Here is a 20042-nt window from a genome sequence, read left to right as displayed (position 1 = left end):
GCACCCACTAGCATAATTGAAAGTTGATGTATTGTTGGTTTATAGTAGGACCATCACTGTAGCCTTAGCAGCCATTGTGTTGTAGATTAAGTTGAATGGATTGAGACCTGTTTGTAATGCACATTTGCAGCATATTATCCTGAACATAATTGCACTGTTCCATGTGCCTGGGGCAAAATTTAACAACTTTGCTTTTAGTGCTCACAGTCCTGTGTTTCTCAAAGTCAAACCTAAATTCCACCCCCCCTCCCCCCGGTGTAAATCATCACAGGTTAAATATTTTGGCTTCTGTCCGGTGAAGTTGTACTTGTGCAGTAAGATAGGATTAAAAATAGTTTTTTGGCTGCCTACCAGTTTACTTTCAGGATTTTTTTTGGCCTGTCCAAACAGGAATGATTTAATATTGCTTTTTCACCTTAACGGCAGTAAAGACCATGGGTGGGGAGCAGGAAGCGTCTGCTGCCTCAGCTTCTGTGTTTTGAGGGGCTATCGAAAGCTTACAGATAAATTTACATCATGACTATCTGTAAAGGCCCAGGTCCTGGCCATCAGCATGATACTTGGTCACTACTGGAAGTCGGCAGTATTCCATCGTTACCTAGCATTATATGTAATCTGCTTCTATACTTGCTGCTGCCCTTTGATTTCCTGTTTTATTTGAAGTAAAACATTTTGTGCTTTATCTTTTTAGTGTTTGTACCTTTTATCAGGTTTGAATTTCCCGTCTTCCCCCTTTTCCTCCCCCTCCACCCAAAAAATATCATGAGTGATGTGCCATTGGTAAATTTCATTTCTATTACGCTAAAACTCACAGAAGGTGTGAATGTAGAAAAGATGGGTTGTCTTATGTTGCATCCTATCACAATGTAACATTATTTATTTTGCATGTATATTAACAGATCTTCTAGTAAAGAGACCTTTACATGCTTAAGTTGAGACCTCATGCTTCTACTTCGACAAGTATTTTTTTCAATGTTCATAACAAGCAACTGGCTTGCTATGAATACAACTCCATTGTAGTTACCATTCTGTTTTTTTAAAATCTGTTTAGGAAAACTACACTTTCATCGGCACAGGATGTTGGGTGAGAATCATACTTATTTTCCTTTTCTAATTTATATTGTAATTTTTTTTTTCTTGTTTTGCCTGTTAAACTAAGAGTTGTGCTGATGAATGGAACACAAGGCTGGGTATTCTATAGCATGCCCAAGATGATTATTGTCAAATTGGGCATAACATGACCCAGTTTCAGGATTTAATTGGATATAACATAGACACGTTGGATATTGTGTATAGTATGGCCACGTTGGGTATTGTGCAGTTGAGTATTGAAAGGCTCAGCTTGGGTATTGTTTAGTTCGGTTATGGCATGGCTCGGGCTGGATATAGTTCAGTTGGGTATAGAATAGCTCAGGCAGGGTGTAATTTAGCATGTCCAGATGGCCTCGGCTTGTTGTAACATTATTTCTGAATCACAAACTCATTACAGCAGTGGCCTGCCAGAGCGAAATTGCTGATTTAATGCTGATTTTTATGCTGGATTGTGATCAGTTTGTGCTGTGAGCCTGTAGCCTCAAGGAATTGGATTTTTGTGGACTTACAAAAAAGGACAGATAAAAACCAGCTGGTTTATCAAACCCATCCCATCCTTGTTTGGTGTATTTACTGTACCACCATCACTCCCATCCCCCCAAAGGCGGCCAAGCAAGTTCCAAGAGACCATAGTAATTGGGTGTGACAACCCCGATGACCCACCTGCTTTCAATATGTCGATATGTTGGCCACTTTCAGGAACTCATCCAGCTCCCTTTGGATGCTTGCACTGAATCCGCACTCTCTGCAGATGCCAGCAACGATTCAAGAGGTCTTTCTGCGAAAAGAAGTACATCCCAGCATCTAACTTAGTTATTTGCTTTCATAACTTATACTTGTGTGCCCTGATCCATCATAACCTATCTCGCTTGGGTAGCCTGTCCACTTCAAGTGAGTCTAATTCTTTCAATATTTTAAGACCTCAATTAAATTTCTTCAAAGTTTACAGTTTTCTAAAGTATAAAGCACTAGTGTTCTCGGCTAGCCTGATACTGCAGGGCCCTTAAACTAGGTATCAATCTAGCGGCCCGCCTCTGAACCTGTTCAAGGGTTTCCGTATCACACATCCTTTGAGGGGACCACAAGTGGATGACTTATCCTAGATATTGCCTGACTAAGGCCTTACAAAGGGAAAGGATAGTATTTCTTATCTACTTAATTGTCCTGGCAACACATCCTAACACCCTATTTGCTTTTGCAGTAGCCTTGCGGCACTGGTCATGGACCTTCAATGACCAGTACTGTAACCTCCAGCTTCTCCTGCTTAGCGGCCTTGAGTGAGCGCACCTCCATGGTGTATATATTCTTGCAGTTGCCCCTACCCAAGTGCATCATGCTACATTTATTTATATTATTAAAAAAAATCTGTCAAATATGGGTCCATTCCTCAATTGCCTCTAGATCCACCTGAAATCTGTTTTCACCATCTGAGGTCCTTACACATGTACATATCTTCGTGCCATCTGTGAACTTTCGGATTGTTCCTGCCCAATGCCTTCGTCCAGATCGTTGATAAAGATGAAAAGCAACGGGTCTAACAACAGCCCCTGTGGGATTCCTCTAGTAAATGGCTCCCCTTGTAGATCCACTACCATTAATAACTACTTTCTGTCTATGGGAATGCAACCAGTTCCTTATCCAGCCCAAAATCTACTCCCCAATTCCACAAGACTCTACCTTGCTTAGTAGCCTATTTTGTAGCGCTTTGTCGAGACAGAACCTTCTTTTCCAGAACCCATGCTGAGATTCCTTAATAACCCCTTTCCTTTCTAGGTGGTAATACAGTGTATTTTAACGTTCCATCTAGTAACTTGCCTGTAGCTAAAGTTAAACTAATGCACCTGTAGTTTCCTGATTCTGACTTATTGCCCTTTTTAAATAATAGTACCGTATGGGCGCCTCTCCAGTCCATGGGAGCAATCCTATACTCCAGTGAACTATTAAATATGTGAACAGAGCACAGCCGCCATTTATTGAGCATCGGATCCTATGGACGCTGTCAGGGCTAACTGCCCAATCTGATTTGGGAATACTAATTCTAGCTGGGACTATATCCACTTGATTTTTAAAAAAATTATAGCATCAACCCTATGTTGTATTATTGATAACCCAGCATTACCATCAGTAGTGAAGACTGATGCAAAGTAACCATTTAAAACACCTGCCATATCCTGGGGCTTCATCTGAATCAGCCCTGTGGAATCCTTCGGTGGCCTTTCCAGTCCATAATGGCCTTCTAACTCCTAACATAACTGAAAAAGACCTAGCTATTACTAGCACACATACACTACCCTCTTCTCCATTGCTCTTATGGCTGTTCTGATATCAGTTTCTGTTCAATATCTTTTCCTGTTCTGAGACGTACTTAAACCTGTGAAACGATTTCTGATTTAGTCTAATTTATCTTCTTTGGATGTGACCAGTTAATCTATTTGGTTTTGTTTTACCATTTGCCTTCTTTTAACCCAATGGATTCTTTTGGCTTTGAAAGCATTCCATTTATCTTCAGTATTGCTATTAACCCCACCTAGCAGGACTGCCCAATCAATGTTGCTCAAACCTGGCACTAGCATGACATTTTCAGCAGCTTTGGTTTGTTTGATCAAGTTAAATCTAATAATAATATAGTCAGTGTTCCCCCACATGGAGGTCCAATACTGCTTTAGGGTCACTACTAAAAACTAGGTCCAGGATCCAAGAACCCCTAGATTCTTCCCTAACATATTGTGTAAAGAAATAATTGTTCATAATATCTACATATCTTTCAGCCTCAATTCTAGATGGATCACTATTGGACCACTGAATACCTGGGAAGTTCAAATCCACCATTACATTGACATTTCCCAATTCAGTTGCTGTTGTAATTTGTGGCCAGAGTGTCTTATTTTAGATTGCCCAAAACTGATTTCATTGTTTGCATAATTATTTTTTAAGCGTACAATAGGTTCTTTTACTGTTGTCAGCAGTCTGTATTTGTAGTGCAGTTGCAAAAAACATTGAGGTGGTTACAATTTAATGTTGCGTTTTCCTGGGATTTATTTTTGCCCCTCCTCTTCCGAAGGCACTGGTTATCACTGAGGTACAGTTTCACTGGTGCCAGCCACCCAGTGGTACCTTGCCCAAGTGTTGATCGACTAATTGACCATGTGAGCATCACATGCAATCCCAATGCTATCCTCATTCAACATCCACTTTACAGCAGGAGTTGCTGGTTAGTGTTCAAAAATGGAGTCCAAGTTGTTCCCCACCCCCCCGTGATGCTGAGTCCAGTTGTTGCATCTGTAACTGCTGCCCTGACTGAGATCAGTGGAAATCGACTCCAAGACTTTCTGGTTTGTATAGCTCCATTGCACACTGATTTAATGGGGAAGTGAGAATCTGGATACAAGAGTACAGTGTTAGTCAAAAGTTATTCATCAATTTCAGTATTACAGAATGTAGCTGATTAGTACAAAACTGTCAGTTTTTTTTCCTGTTCAATATTCTGACTACTCCTAGGTCCTACGATGCGATGAGAGTGGAAGCCAACTTGCAGCAAGTCACTGTTGAGCTGGAAGCGAAGTCCAGCATTGAGTTTGAGACTACAGCAGAGGAAGAAGCAGCAGATGAAGGGGAGGAGGAGAAAACGTTAGTGTGTGTTTACTGAGGATATCGCAGTGTGATACTTATGTATAATTATGTCATGCATTACAAAATTCACAACACTCAAGTAATACTAGAGGTTAGAAGAAATAGTTTTCTCATGGGATGGCAAATGTGAAACGGGCTCCCTGCTCATTGACATCTTCATAAAAGAACCAAATCAATACTTTTTCAGAGTTATATGGATATTAATAAGTGTGCTCGATGCACATGGGGGTTAAGAAGAGGGTACAGTGAATTTTTTTCTGTGGACTGGCAAAGAATGAGTCCAAGTCTGAGGTAAGCAAGCATGGTTTATGGAAAGGAAAGCCTCTCTCACTCAGTATTGGTCAGAAAGCAGGAATCAGGCTGTATTTGATCACATTTGCCCTTTCTGAATTCAGGTCATGACTGTGTACCTGCTCCATCATGAAACAGGGGAACACCTCCTAAAACAGCAGAATGAAGCACTTTGCTTCCTCATATAAACACTTAGGGCTCGAATTTAGCAGGCCTGCGGGTTCCCAGCGGGTGGTCCTCCGGGAGCGTCGAAAACGCGGACGGGTAATTGTTCGCGTCCCCCACGCGATCGCGGGATAATTGGACCCATTAAGCCCTGCTTCCGGGTTCTGCGCTCCCCAGCTGCGTGCCGGCCGGCTGCGCATGCGCAGTACCGTCGACGCGATGTAGGAGCTCCAGTTAAAGGGGCAGTCTCCCAAAGCCCCTCCTGCTGCAAGCAAGAGGTCTGGGAGAATGGCTCAACCAAGGGGAAAGGCTGCGCCCCGTTTTTCAGATCTGGCACTGCAGCTGATGCTGGAGGGCGTGAGGAGGAGGAGGGAAACACTCTTCCCTGAGGATGGGCGCAAGTTCCCTGCCGCCGCAACCAGGAAGGCATGGGCAGAGGTGGCGGCGGAGGTGAGCAGCAGGGGCAACACCCCAAGGACTTGGGAGCAGTGCCGCAAGCGCTTCAATGACCTGACCAGGTCTGGCAAGGTGAGTACACCAACGCACCCTCCCACATCCCGTCCCCACCATCACGCCAAGCAGATCACAACCCCCTCCTGCACAGCCACCACTGCGCTCCATCAGCAATCCTCACAGCCACTCATTCACCATCCTCGCCGTGCACGCAAGTACCCACCGTCCCTGACCCCACCCGAACACTACCACACACCCCAATCCCCATGCAATGGGATGGGCACGTGGCCCACACTTCCTCCCATCCGTTCCGCGCCACGCTCAACCCAACCACACCGATGCTCGATGCGTCTCACGATGCAAGACGCACCCACTCACACATCTGTGTTTTGCCTTCACAGGAGAAGAGGAGCAAGAACAACCGCGAAAGGGCACGCACCGGAGGTGGGCCGCCGCAAGTGGTGGAGCTCACCGACGCAGAGGTGGAGGCGCTCGACCTCGCCCGCACGCGACATTGCCTGTCGGTGGCCGATGGCGAGTGTGTCGCTGCCGAAATGGGCGGTAAGGGAAAGCTGACACTCAACACCCATGATCGCGAGTGACCGTATCATCACCTGCCATCAGGCGCACTGTCAAGTTGGTCCACATGCCTCAAAGTGCCCTCTGTTCTCTTGCAGGTGCGTCTTTGGATCAAGCGAGCATGGAGGGCGATTCCTCAGAGGACATGGCGGTCTCTGAGGGTGCATCGTCACATCAGAGCCAACCATCCACCAGCGCAGAGACACGCACCTCGGTGGGTCCCCCTCGCCAACTAGTTGGGGTAGCACTTGGTGAGTCACTGCGCACGAGTGAGCATGAGCAGACCCTGGTGGCAGGGGCAGCCGCGGAGGGTCCGCGACGGAGGGAGCACTCATCTCCAGGCTCTGCTCAGCCGGACCCAGATGCTGAACCCAGGGGGCCACCAGAGAAAAGGAGAGTCGTCGAGGGCCACCAGCTAATTGCTGAGGTGCTGGCAGAGGTGCCGCGCGCATTGTCCACAATAGCGCAGGCGATGGAGGAGTCCACCTCCTGCATGTGGGCATTGGTGGCGCAGGCACAGGAGGGTACCGACGACACAGTGTCGCAGGTAGGTGCGGGACTGTCTGCGGTGGAGGACAGGCTGGCCTCCCTCGAGCGTCACGCACAGCTCCACTTCGAGTCCTTGCAGGCCCTCACAACGTCTGTACGGATTCAGGGTGAGCAACATTCCGACGCCACCAACAGGCTGAGGGATACACTAGGGGTGGCCTTGCAAGGCCTCACACATGCCATCCAAACTGCCGTCCAGCAGGGTGGAAGGGGTGATGTGGGCCGAGGCCAAGAGAGGGATGATGGTGACCGGGGACATGGAAGCGGGGACGCCTCTCAAGGCGTCCCCACGTCCCACCCGTCGCCCACCTCTCAACCAGCACCCGCAATGGTGCCTCCTCTCCAGGTGGCCGAGTCTGCCCCTGCCCCGGTGCAGGAGGAGCAGTCTGTGGAGGTGCCCTCACGGGCACCGAAACCCAGGGGCCGTCCGCCAAAAGCATCTACCCGGTCAAGGCAAGAAGACGAGCAACCTGCCACTACCTCTGCTGGAGCCACAGGGGTAGCACCACGTAGGGGTTCCCGGAGAAGAATTCCAAAGGCCTTATAATCACAAAGGGAATACACCAGGGTGTTTATTATTTTGTACTTTGTTTCTTAAATGATGTCACATTCCACATATTAAATAGTCTATTCTCACCACTCCTGCCACCTCTCGTCCATTCTTCCGCGGCTTGTGCAGTAGTTGCGTTCCGTGGAGGCCATCATGACGGCGAACACCTGCTGCCACCCATTGGGCACACTGCTGTGGGTGCAGGATTACTGGCAGCACTCTTCAGTGGAGGGGGCTGGTATGGCCGCTCGCATGTGCAGGTGAGGAGATGCGAGCGCCTCGCAGTGTCTGACTCTAGGAGAACCGTTGACGTATGAGTGCGTCCCTGGCCCGGCGACCATCCCGGTGAGTCGCGGCTCGGCGCATGGGTCGTCCAACATCCTCGGGCGCGTCCTCCTCCTCCTCCTCCTCCGCCTCCTCCTCCTCCTCCTCCTCCTCGCCCTCGCCTTCCTCAATGTGGGTGGCGGGTGTGGATGGGGCCTCCTCCAGCGGCACCCCTCTCTGTTGGGCCATGTTGTGCAGGGCACAGCAGACAACTATGATTCGTCCCACTCTGAATGGTGTGTATTGGAGCGCTCCCCCAGAACGATCAGGGCACCTGAAGCGCATCTTGAGAAGCCCTATGGTCTGCTCAATTGTAGACCTGGTAGCAGTGTGGCTGTCATTGTACCGACGCTCCGGCTCGGTGATGGGGTTCCTCAGAGGTGTCATGAGCCACGTGTGGAGGGGATACCCCTTGTCGCCGAGGAGCCAGCCGTTGCCGGCGTTGGGTGCCTGCAGGATGGGCGGGACGGCGGACTCCCTGAGGACGAAGGCATCGTGGCAGCTGCCGGGGTATCTGGCGCACACGTGTAGGAATCTCTGGCGGTGGTCACAGATGAGCTGGGCGTTCATGGAGTGATACCCCTTCCTGTTGATGAACAGCCCTGGCTCATGCGGAGGTGCCCGTATTGCGATGTGGGTGCAGTCGATTACACCCTGCACCCGTGGGAAGCCGGCCATGGCATGGAATCCAACCGCCCTCTCCATCTGGCTGCGCTCGTCCATGGCGAAGTTGATGTAGTGGGAGGCCCTGCGGAACAACCCATCGGTGACCTGCCTTATGCACTTGTGTGCAGAGGACTGACAGACCCCGGTGATGTCCCCGGTGGCACCCTGGAAGGAACCGGATGCGAAGAAGTTGAGGGCAGTGGTGACTTTGACGGCGACAGGTAAGAAGATGCTGCTTGGTCCATCAGGGAGCAGCTCGTCGTTAAGGAGGCTGCAGATGTCGGCGACTACCTGGCGATTGACTCTGAGCCTCCGTATGCACTGCTCCTCGGAGAGGTCCATGAAGCTGAGCCTCGCTCTGTACACCCTGTGCGGAGGGTAGTGCCTCCTGCGACGCATCTCTCTCTGCGGTTGCCCTCCCTCCTGCTGTGCAGGTGGGTGTGCCGCAGCACCGTGTTGGGGGGCCCCACCTCTCCGAGGCGGACGGCGTGGACTGTGAGGCTGCTGGGGCTGGTCATCCTGTTCGTCCTCCGACGATGTCAACGCACCACCCATCTGGCAGGTGTTGGTGTGAGGGGTTGTGCAGGGTAGGTGGGTGGGTCCTCGGACTGGGGCTGCGGTTTCGTGTCGGTCTGTCCTCTGGCTTGGCGGGGGTTGGTGGAGGGCAGGGGTTGCCCTATGTGACGCGGTGGCCTCCTGCGTGGGTGAGGGCGCTCCCCCGTGGAGCGCACCTTGGCACCTGGCACAGGCTGCTGGCTGCAACACGCCTGGTTTGAAGGGTCCTGTTTCCCCCAGTGTGGGAAACTGACTGCTTTGACCGTAAAATCCCACACTTCCTCTTTTGACAGCTGCTTCAGCTCATTAACTGACCACAACGAGCAAGTTAAGTGCTCTCAAGTGGAACCCCGCTGGCTTTAATTGCCTGCGGGATTCCCACCAGCGGGGCTTGCGCGCGCAGCCCCGCACGTCAGCGCGGTACCCGGAAGTGGCCGGGATTTCGTCTGAATCCGGTCACGTGATCGGAGATCGGGATTTTCGGGGCCCCCCCGCTGGAAACCCGCAGGTAACCCGACCCTAAAATCGAGCCCTTAATGTTGAGGCACTTGGAAATCTTCAAATATCAAAAGGCCCAACGGCTGTTTATCGTTATGTACTTTCTTGGTTTTTCCTCAGTTTTTAAAAATTATGTGAATAGGAAATTGGTTGGAACAAAACTTTTTTTTTTGAAGACACTGCATTTCAAAATACATTATTGGATTAAAATTGCGTTTTTGACATTCCAAGCTCCGAAAGATAAATCTACCTTTTTGTATGGCTTTCAAATGCAGGATACAATATATGTGCATTGGGGAAATAAATATACTGTATAATGAAATGCAGTTTATTCCTCAGTACTGAATACATAACAGCTGTTAATCCTTCATTCTGGGTGTCAAAATGGAAAGATCATCCTGGCCAGTAACCATCAAGATAGGTTAACAGCAATAACAAAGAGAAAACTGAATAAAGCTGCCCCCTCCCATCACTGCTGAAATTCTGGGCACATTCTATATCTGGGAGAGATCTAAAGACTGGAATTGCTAGTCAAGTAACAGTTAAAAATCACTTGAGCTTCACCTGCCCTGTTTGTTTGACATCTGAGTACCGTGATATAACACAAACTTACGAAAATGACGGGCAGGAAAAGACCAGCTGACCATCAGTGTGCCACACAAGATGCCCCAGGAGCATCATGACTTCACACTTCCTACCCCCTCCCCCCACTCCCCTGCAGCCATGTAATCTCCTGGGAGAGGCAAATAATGAGGAAAAAAAACCCAAGGGCAATAAGGGGAAAAATATTCCTCTGATTCCCTCAGGCGATTGAAACCAGTCCAGGATGGCACATTGACCATGTGTATATTAACTGTAAATGTTCTTGCCTTTGACATGATGCGATCTCTGCCCCAGCCAAGAACTGGTTCAGCTCCCTCTTGAAGGCATACAGAGTGTCAGCATACACTGCACAAACCGGCAATGCATTCCAGAGGCTCGCTACTTTCTGGGGAAAAGAAGTACTGCCTAACATCTAGCCTATTCCTACTTTTGCATAGATTAAATGCATGCCCCCTGGTCCTCCCCAATCTGTCAAACTGAATTAATCTATCAAGAGGCATACAATCCAACCCTTTTGTTATTTTATATACCTCTATCAGGTCGCCTCGAAGTATACACTGCTCTGAAGTAAATAGACTCCGCTATCTGAGTAACTAATGTTTTTTAAGCTAAGAATCATTCTTGTAGCTCTCCAATATATCACCCACTATGTGAAGGGACCAAAAGTGGATGCAGTACTCCAAATGCAGTCCAATCAATGACCTGTATAATGACAGAATGGTGTCCTTTGATTTGTACTGAATGGTTCTATTAATACAACCCAATACCCTGTTTGCTTTGGCTATGGCTTCTCTGCATTGGTCGTGACCCTTCAGTGACCTGTGCACCATAACACCTAGATCCTTTTCTTTCAGTATCATTTCCTGTAAATGTTGCGTATTCTGTGCTGGTCTTAACTACATGGTACTACGTTTATCTAGATTAAATGCCATTTGCCATTATTTGGACCATTCCAATAGCACATCTAAATCTTTTTGCAGAAAATGGCACTCCTCTATTGTCTTAGCCCTGCAGAAATTTTAGTATCATCTGCAAACGCACTGATCAGATCCCCAATGCTATGGCCTGTGTCATTAATAAAAACAGTGAACAGTTATGGGCCTAACACCGATTCCTGGAAAACACCACTAGTAACACAAGTAACCTTGAAGTATCTGCTTGGATATCCATTATTCCCTGTATTCTGGAAAATGCAGTGGTTATAGTAAATTAGAGTATACAGCTTTATATGTTACTATTGGGGAAAGAAGTAAAATCTTGATAGTTTTGTGTCCATATGACCCTGTTTGCTTTCTGATTAGTCTGTTCTAAGCATGTGCTGTTATGGGTTATATACTTGAGGACCAATCAGACCCCAGAATGATAAGAAAGTAAGTGGAATGCAGATCTGATGTGCAGACTTGTCCCCTCAGCTGTTTTGTTTTGTTGCTGCTGAAAGCACTCACTATCTAATTTAGAGCTCCCCTACCTGACTACAGTCGGCTCTGCAGCCGCCTTCTCTTGAACCGACCTCTTAGCCTCCTCACGAGCTGCCAGCCCGACTGCAGCCATGCCACTTGCACTCCAACCCAACTCTGGAGCTACTTCTCTCATCATCTGTGAGCAACACCATGGGAGATGACCTCTTGTGCTTATAATTTGACCAAAATAACATTAATTCAAATTAGATGACTTGGGTGTTCCTTGAATGGTAAACGGGATGGTAAATGACTACTCTGGGCTGCTTTTGTGGCAGTCCTTTCCTCTTGCCATATCAAATAAATTACTCAAAAGTCTTATCAAATTAGGATTTTCCAGCATACCAAAAAGCTTTACATCGGCAGGATATTAGCACACTGTCCTCAGTACTATACCCGTATGTATGATAGCACGCTGTTCCCAGTATCATACTTGTGTGTATTAGCACTCTTCCCCCAGCATTATAACTGAGCCTATGTATTTGTGTATTTGCACGTTATCCCCAGTATTATAACTGTGCATGTGTATTTGTGTATTAGCATGCTGTCCCCAGTATTGTGCGTGTGTCTCTTCTCAATCCTGAACAATAATCTTTCTGTTTTTAGGGAAGTTCCATCGGCATCTGCACGTACAAGTTCCACTGTTACATTGGAAGCAGACACTGTGAGCCAGATCTCTGAGGCAGCCAGCCATGCCTCTGAGGAGGCAGAAGAGGATGATGACGAGGAGGTCCTCGTAACAGACATATACTTTGTGAGTATAACAACCCTTCAGTTTGCTGAAAAGAACAATTTTGACTGATTTGTATGCAGGTGTAATGTGTTTGTCAATAAGATAACGTACAAAGAAACTTTGTGAACATGTCCTCTACCAGAGGAAGTAAAAAATTTTGGCTGAAGTGTGTGTTTTAAGAATTACATGCTGCAACCAGCCACTCTATGTTCATAAAGGATACAGTCATATTGCCACCTTCATATGAAGTATTTTTGGGTGTATTAATGCAAAAGTGGCAGTATAACTCAGGAAACTACCGAATGCAGCAAAGCCCTGATGCAAGAGACCCCTCCAGGAAGATGTCTCGCTTGAATTTGAGCCAGGTACATAATAACTCCAACCTAAGAGCTGGTTCGTCCTAGCTTCTCCTTGCAATGATGTTGGCATCAGCTATATTTGAAACAGTGAATCTCTTTCCTTAAGCTCCACCATGCATGAGGATTTTGTCACGTTTACCAAACTTTACACAATCTGAATTAGTCTCGTTCAGTAGTGGAGCATTCCAGAATTATTGGAATTGGGTGTGGTATACAAAATGAACTGATTTGAAAGTTTCTTAATGTTTTAAACTTGGCATAACTGCTTGCCTTTGCATCTGCAGTTAGAGTATGAGCTCCTACCTTGTAAAATCTTTTGTTAAGGTTCTGCATCTTTTACATTCTTTATTCATACCACAGCTCCTAATCTAGCAGCATGGTGCCCAGCACAGCTCACATTTTATGGGTAGTTGTGCTGTTCACTGTACTGCTCGTGAGAAGTTCCAGGTATCTGTTGTCCACTAAGTAAAGGCTCAAACCCGTGCATATCCGTGCCTGAAGATCAATGTCTGACTGCCCTACTTGGAGGATGGGGAGGTAAACCAGTGTCTCTTTGGGATTGAAATGCCTGATGATGGAAAATTGGAATAGAGTCAACCTTCTATGGCAGACTTAGTAATCTGATATCTGAGCCATGCAGGACTCCAGGGCACTGATGATTGACTGGCCAGCTAGGCTCATTAATGGGACCTAGAAAGGTAGAACTGTCACTAGGTGCTAGCAGTGGCGCACTGCTGATAGGCAGCATGGTTTTGGCTGGTTAAATTCCAGCGTAACACCTGTACGCACTTGAGCATTGGCTTTTACCAACTTGCAAAATCTCTGAACTTGGGTAAGTGGAGTGTGCCCCTATGGGGAGAAAATGTGCGTTCACATTGGGCAAACAGAGAAAGTGTACCTCTGTGGATTTCTCAATAGCTTGGTTTTCAGACTTTGGATGATGGTGAATTTCTGCATTTCAGACACCTAGGCAACCAAAAAAATATGTTGCAGAATATTCAAATGAATAATCTCTAACTATAATTAAACTTTTAATTGCTGTAAAGTTTGGAGCATCAGTGACGATAGGAATAGTTTAAAAAAATGTACTGCTTGCAACACGTGCTGGATCATGTGATAAACTATTCCATTCACTTCCACAGAGAAAACAGCAGCAGACTCGAAATGAAGAGTCAGAAATTGGGAATGAATATTAATAAAATGAACAAATTTATTATATTGTTATAAAGGGTAACAACTGAGTTAGCCCAGTGCTGAGGTGTTGGGTTTTAAGGTTTCCTCCGATTCAAATCCCACCAACATCACCGGAAGTTTGACATGAGCAATGTCCTTAAATGATAGACTTCCCTTAATAGGGCTTCAATCTCACCAGCTGATAAATGGGAACCAGCATTGTCGAGAAGTCAGCAAGAGTTTTTATATGACTGGCTCCTGTCCAGCGGGAGTCATGCATGCCTTCTCTTAGGCCCAGGAAAAAGAGATGAGTTCTCCCCCTGGATGGCCTTTGATTAAGAGTTGACTGCAAGCAGTTTGGACTTTTTTTGTAACTGCATACACCAAGGGAGGCCCAGCAGGGGGTCATGGGGAATGCGTAATCTCCCCCAGTTGCAGAGATCCCAACATTGTTTTTAAACAAAGATCTCTGATACCCCTCACCTTGATCACAAAAAAGCCTCCAAAATATAAATGAAGTGTAAAGGGGGAAATGCGCACATTGTAGGGGAGGGGTTCGTGTGACTGGAGGTTGACTTTCATTGAAATGATATCTGAATCTCTATGTCATAGCCTTAAGACAGCATACATGATTATTCAATAAGTAAAGTTAAAAGATAATCACTAGCTTCCCCTTGGTAATGGCACAGCCTGGAGTAGAAGACAGACAAATCCTAGAAGGTTTCCTTTCCAACTATTAAATAAGCTATTCTCAGCCAGGTCAGCAGCAGATTGGCGCAATTGGTATGAGCACCCTTGAGCTAGATACAGTTTTAAAAATCACCTGTTTCTGATCCCAGTCCAGTGACCCCTGCTTGAACATGTGCATATGGATGTCCTGTGAGGACAGGATTGGGCTCTGCTTTGATGCTCCCCGAGGTAGAATATCCTGCTGACTCACACTAACTAGGTATACACGTGAGGAATGGTCACTCGGACAAAATACTTTGGGAGTGCTGTTACTTGTGGAACCGACCCCAATACAAGACCAGCACCTTTGGCAAGGGGAATATGATTGCTGTACCTGTTGAAGTTTAGGTGAAACTGGCTGATCTCCAACCAGATGAAGGTGGCTAAAACTTTGAATTCAAATCCAACAACCTTTGAGCAGAGTAACTGTATTTTCACATTACCACATCTTTTCACTAAACCAATGTGTTTCTATAATTTTCGTAAATCTCTCTGAAATCTGTCCTGCGCTACTTTTCTTCTGTTATAACATTGGAATATTTAGAAACTGGGAAATGCCATTCTTCCCAACCAGCCTTTCAGATCGACCGTAACCCCTCCTACCCACCGCACCATATACTTAATCCTTTCTCACCTGTGCACCAAGTGGACATCTGAACCCATTTATACCATCTATACTTCCTTGTCTTTCACTAGTAACATCCCACAGCTCCATTACCTCTTGGGTGGTCAGAGCATAAGTATTTTGGGTTACTTGTACTCCCAAAGCTGGATGAAAAGATTTCAGTGGAGCGCCAAATAGGACACTCTGTTTATTTTATTGCAGTGGTCACTAGCTAGATATCTAATAAACATAGTGAGTTTGTTGGACTTTGAAACCTTCTCTCTTGCATCTTTTGATCAACCTCAGTCTGTCAGAATCATTGGTACAATTACAGTGGCTAGTTCTGATGGATAATTGTTTTTGTTTAAGCAACAAACATACCCAGTTCAGCGGATAGTCTTCTTACAACAGGCACAATATTTACTGCATATAAAGGAAAAAGAATAGTGAACATTCATGAGCACTGCACAGTTGGGAGGGGAAACTTTATATGAGGGGAACTTTTTAAGATCTGTATATGAAATGAGGTATTTAATACACCAAAATATATTGTCTATTATAGGAGCATGATTGACCAGCAGTTTCAAAAACCTGCCTGGCTCGGTTGGACAAAAACTGGCCAAGTAGCACCTTAAATTTAACAGTATTTGGTTGATGAGCAAAACTTTGTTCAACAGTGTTGCTGTGTTGTTAGATCACCCAGTGCTGTTTTTTTTAATCCATGTTAAAACTTTAGGTACTAACAATGATATTCGTTAAAATGGGAATGAGACATGAAGGAGTTACTTGTTTACTCTGGTGGAGTAATATTGATTCTTCTTGCACACAGTTTAACAACAAGCAATTTTTCATAGTGTATCATCACCACTGTGTACATACCCATCTATTAGCGATATACCTGTATACAGTGCAGCTCATGCTAGACTGATCCTGTTGCAGCCATCTTTATTTTGTGCCATTTTTTTGTGCATTTGTGTATGTTCCTGCCTTGCTCTCACTTTCCTGTTCAGGCTGGCTGTCTGTCTTGTTCTCTTCCCTTCATGCGTGCACTTGCTTAGGCTCCCCACGTACTCTTGTTCCCTCCTGCTCTCCTTGGTCTTTTTATTCTTTTCTTTTCTCCCTTTTGTTCTCTCTTTCTCTCGTGCTTTCGCTTTTCCGCTTTCTCGCACTCTTGCTCTTGCTCTTTCTCATCCTTGCTTTCCCTTTCTCTCATGGTTCTCTCTCTTGTGCTTTCTCATCGCCTTTGTCTCTTTCTCTCGCTTGCTCACTATCATTGTTTGTTCTCCTATTAGGTTTATGTAGGCCACTTAATGTTTAACATTAATCACCTGGTAAAACTGGTCTCATAGGTTGGCGATCACACAATTAATCGACAACTGAATGGGGAAATAGCTCACCCTATCTCCTGGTACTAGAGAATTTACTCAAGGTTCAGGAAACGCACTTATCTCTGCAAATATCTCTGCTATGTACAGTGCTCTGACTTGGTGCTAATTAACTCATTCTATTTTTTAATGAAACAGAAAATCATTTGAATATGGAGATTTATATTTGATGTGACATGGCCTGGTTTTATTTTTCAGGCTGCATTTACATCCGAACTACGCAAAGAAATTAGTGTAAATCCAGTGTCCGAGCCTAATCTGACTCTGGAGGGAGGCAGAGTCGGACTCCCTCTTCCATGTCAGACCCTTGCTACAACTATAATGTCTGTGCAAAGTAAAGCTGTTTGACACCAATGCAAATTGTAGTGTAAATGCAGCCTCATGTTTTTTATATTGAGTCTGAGATTACTTCGAAACTTTTTTGCTATTGTAGTCCATAGATGGGAATTTGCATCTATATTAAGACAACACTGCCAGTCTGTTGACAGTTCTCGAGTTTTCAGCTTGAATGCTACTGAATTTATTTTGTAGGATTAGTCAGTTCATTTCTATATTCCACTTTCATCTTTCATTGAAGAGCATTATATTCTCTCTAATGGAAGTTGTTTTCAGTTCTTTGACATCCTCCTGTGTGATGCATTGTCTTGGGTGCTTTTACACGATGGAAGTACAGCTGGGAATACAAACTTTGCTCCTCTCTCTGGCTGCACTCCATAGTGTACCGGTTCTAGGAACACACTGTATTGTAGATCCACAAAAATGTGTCTTAAGAATTTTTTGGCAGATTAATGGAACCAGGTTCTGCGCAGTAAAATCTGGGGCTGGTCCCCCATTTCCACTCTGGATCTCTGCATTTTTTTTTATTCGTTCATGGGATGTGGGCGTCGCTAGTGAGGCCAGCATTTATTGCCCATCCCTAATTGCCCTTGAGAAGGTGGTGATGAGCTGCCGCCTTGAACCGCTGCAGTCCGTGTGGTGAAGGTTCTCCCACAGTGCTGTTAGGAAGGGAGTTCCAGGATTTTGACCCAGCGACGATGAAGGAACGGCAATATATTTCCAAGTCGGGATGGTGTGTGACTTGGAGGGGAGCGTGCAGGTGGTGTTGTTCCCATGTGCCTGCTGCTCATGTCCTTCTAGGTGGTCGAGGTCGTGGGTTTGGGAGGTGCTGTCGAAGAAGTCTTGGCGAGTTGCTGCAGTGCATCCTGTGGATGGTACACACTGCAGCCACAGTGCGCCGATGGTGAAGGGAGTGAATGTTTAGGGTAGTGGATGGGGTGCCAATCAAGCGGGCTGCTTTGTCCTGGATGGTGTCGAGCTTCTTGTGTTGTTGGAGCTGCACTCATCCAGGCAAGTGGAGAGTATTCCATCACGCTCCTGGCTTGTGCCTTGTAGATGGTGGAAAGGCTTTGGGGAGTCAGGAGGTGAGTCACTCGCTGCAGAATACCCAGCTTCTGACCTGCTCTTGTAGCCACAGTATTTATGTGGCTGGTCCAGTTAAGTTTCTGGTCAATGGTGACCCCCAGGATGTTGATGGTGGGGGATTCGGCGATGGTAATGCCGTTGAATGTCAAGGGGAGGTGGTTAGACTCTCTCTTGTTGGAGATGGTCATTGCCTGGCACTTGTCTGGTGCGAATGTTACTTGCCACTTATCAGCCCAAGCCTGGATGTTGTCCAGTTCTTGCTGCATGCGGGTACGGACTACTTCATTATCTGAGGGGTTGCGAATGGAACTGAACACTGTGCAATCATCAGTGAACACCCCCATTTCTGACCTTATGATGGAGGGAAGGTCATTGATGAAACAGCTGAAGATGGTTGGACCTTGGATACTGCCCTGAGGAACTCCTGCAGCAATGTCTGGGGCTGAGATGATTGGCCTCCAATATCTTCCTTTGTGCTAGGTATGACTGCAACCACTGGAGAGTTTTCCCCCTGATTCCCATTGACTTCAATTTTACTAGGGCTCCTTGGTGCCACACTCAGTCAAATGCTGCCTTGATGTCAAGGGCAGTTACTCTCACCTCACCTCTGGAATTCAGCTCTTTTGTCCATGTTTGGACCAAGGTTGTAATGAGGTCCGGAGCCGAGTGGTCCTGGCGGAACCCAAACTGAGCATCGGTGAGCAGGTTATTGGTGAGTAAGTGCCGCTTGATAGCACTGTCGACGACATCTTCCATCACTTTGCTGATGATTGAGAGTAGACTGATGGGGCGGTAATTGGCTGGATTGGATTTGTCCTGCTTTTTGTGGGCAGGACATATCTGGGCAATTTTCCACATTGTCGGGTAGATACCAGTGTTGTAGCTGTACTGGAACAGTTTGGCTAGAGGTGCAGCTAGTTCTGGAGCACAAGTCTTCAGCACTACAGCCAGGATGTTGTCGGGGCCCATAGACTTTGCTGTATCCAGTGCGCTCAGCCATTTCTTGATACCACGTGGAGTGAATCAAATTGGCTGAAGACTGGCTTCTGTGATGGTGAGGATATCGGGAGGAGGCCAAGATGGATCATCCACTCGGCACTTCTGGCTGAAGATGGTTGCAAATGCTTCAGCCTTGTCTTTTGCACTCACATGCTGGACTCCGCCATCATTGAGGATGGGCATGTTTGCAGAGCCTCCTCTCCCCGTTGTTTAATTGTCCGCCACCATTCACAACTGGATGAGGAGGACTGCAGAGCTTTGATCTGATCCGCTGGTTGTGGAATCGCTTAGCTCTGTCTATTGCATGTTGCTTCCGCTGTTTAGCATGCATGTTGTCCTGAGTTGTAGCTTCACCAGGTTGGCATCTAATTTTTCGGTACGCCGGGTGCTGCTCCTGGCATGCTCTTCTACACTCCTCATTGAACCAGGGTTGATCCCCTGGCTGCTGGGCCATGAGGTTACAGATTGTGCTGGAATACAGTTCTGCTGATGGCCCACAGCGCCTCATGGATACCCAGTTTTGAGCTGCTGGATCTGTTAGCACGGTGATAGTGCCACACAACACGTTGGATGGTGTCCTCAGTGCGAAGACGGGACTTTGTCTCCACGAGGACGGTGTGGTGATCACTCCTACCAATACTGTCATGGACAGATGCATTTGTGACAGGTAGATTGGTGAGGACGAGGTCAAGTAAGTTTTTCCCTCGTGTTGGTTTCCTCACCACCTGCTGCAGACCCAGTCTGGCAGTTATGTCCTTCAGCGCTCGGTCAGTACTGGTGCTATCGAGCCACTCTTGGTGATTGACGTTGAAGTCCCCCACCCAGAGTACATTCTGTGCCCTTGCTACCCTCAGTGCTTCCTCCAAGTGGTGTTCAACATGGAGGAGGACTGATTCATCAGCTGAGGGAGGACGGTAGATGGTAATCAGCAGGAGGTTTCCTTGCCCATGTTTGTCCTGATGCCATGAGATTTCATGGGGTCCGGAGTCAATGTTGAGGACTCCCAGGGCCACTCCCTCCTGACTGTGTATCACTTTACCGCCACCTCTGGTGGGTCTGTCTTGCCGGTGGGACAGGACATACCCAGAGATGGTGATGGAAGAGTCTGGAACGTTGGCTGAAAGGTATGATTCTGTGAGTATGGCAATGTCAGGCTGTTGCTTGACTAGCCTGTGGGACAGCTCTCCCAATTTTGGCGCAAGTCCCCAGATGTTAGTGAGGAGGAC

At 46.7% G+C, this 20042-nt stretch overlaps 2 protein-coding genes across 2 annotated transcripts in view; both read left to right on the top strand.

Moving 5' to 3' along the window:
* The window catches only part of LOC137299419 (phosphatidylinositol 4-phosphate 5-kinase type-1 gamma-like), a 114272-nt gene that overhangs the window by 83640 nt on the left and 10590 nt on the right, over positions 1-20042 (top strand). Inside the window, exons 14-16 of the mRNA XM_067968151.1 lie at positions 1052-1084; positions 4591-4719; positions 12019-12166. Coding sequence (XP_067824252.1) covers positions 1052-1084; positions 4591-4719; positions 12019-12166 — 310 coding nt within the window. The remainder of the gene's footprint in view (positions 1-1051; positions 1085-4590; positions 4720-12018; positions 12167-20042) is intronic.
* Positions 6047-7551, top strand: LOC137299420 (uncharacterized). Its single transcript, XM_067968153.1, has 2 exons — positions 6047-6192; positions 6309-7551. Exons 1-2 carry the CDS (start codon positions 6186-6188, stop codon positions 7304-7306), a joined length of 1005 nt encoding a protein of 334 aa, XP_067824254.1. The 5' UTR covers positions 6047-6185; the 3' UTR covers positions 7307-7551.

This window comes from Heptranchias perlo, chromosome 29 (assembly GCF_035084215.1).
Source record: "Heptranchias perlo isolate sHepPer1 chromosome 29, sHepPer1.hap1, whole genome shotgun sequence".
NCBI lineage: Eukaryota > Metazoa > Chordata > Chondrichthyes > Hexanchiformes > Hexanchidae > Heptranchias > Heptranchias perlo.
Note: the sequence above shows the minus strand (reverse complement) of the source record. Positions and strands in the feature narration are given on the sequence as shown.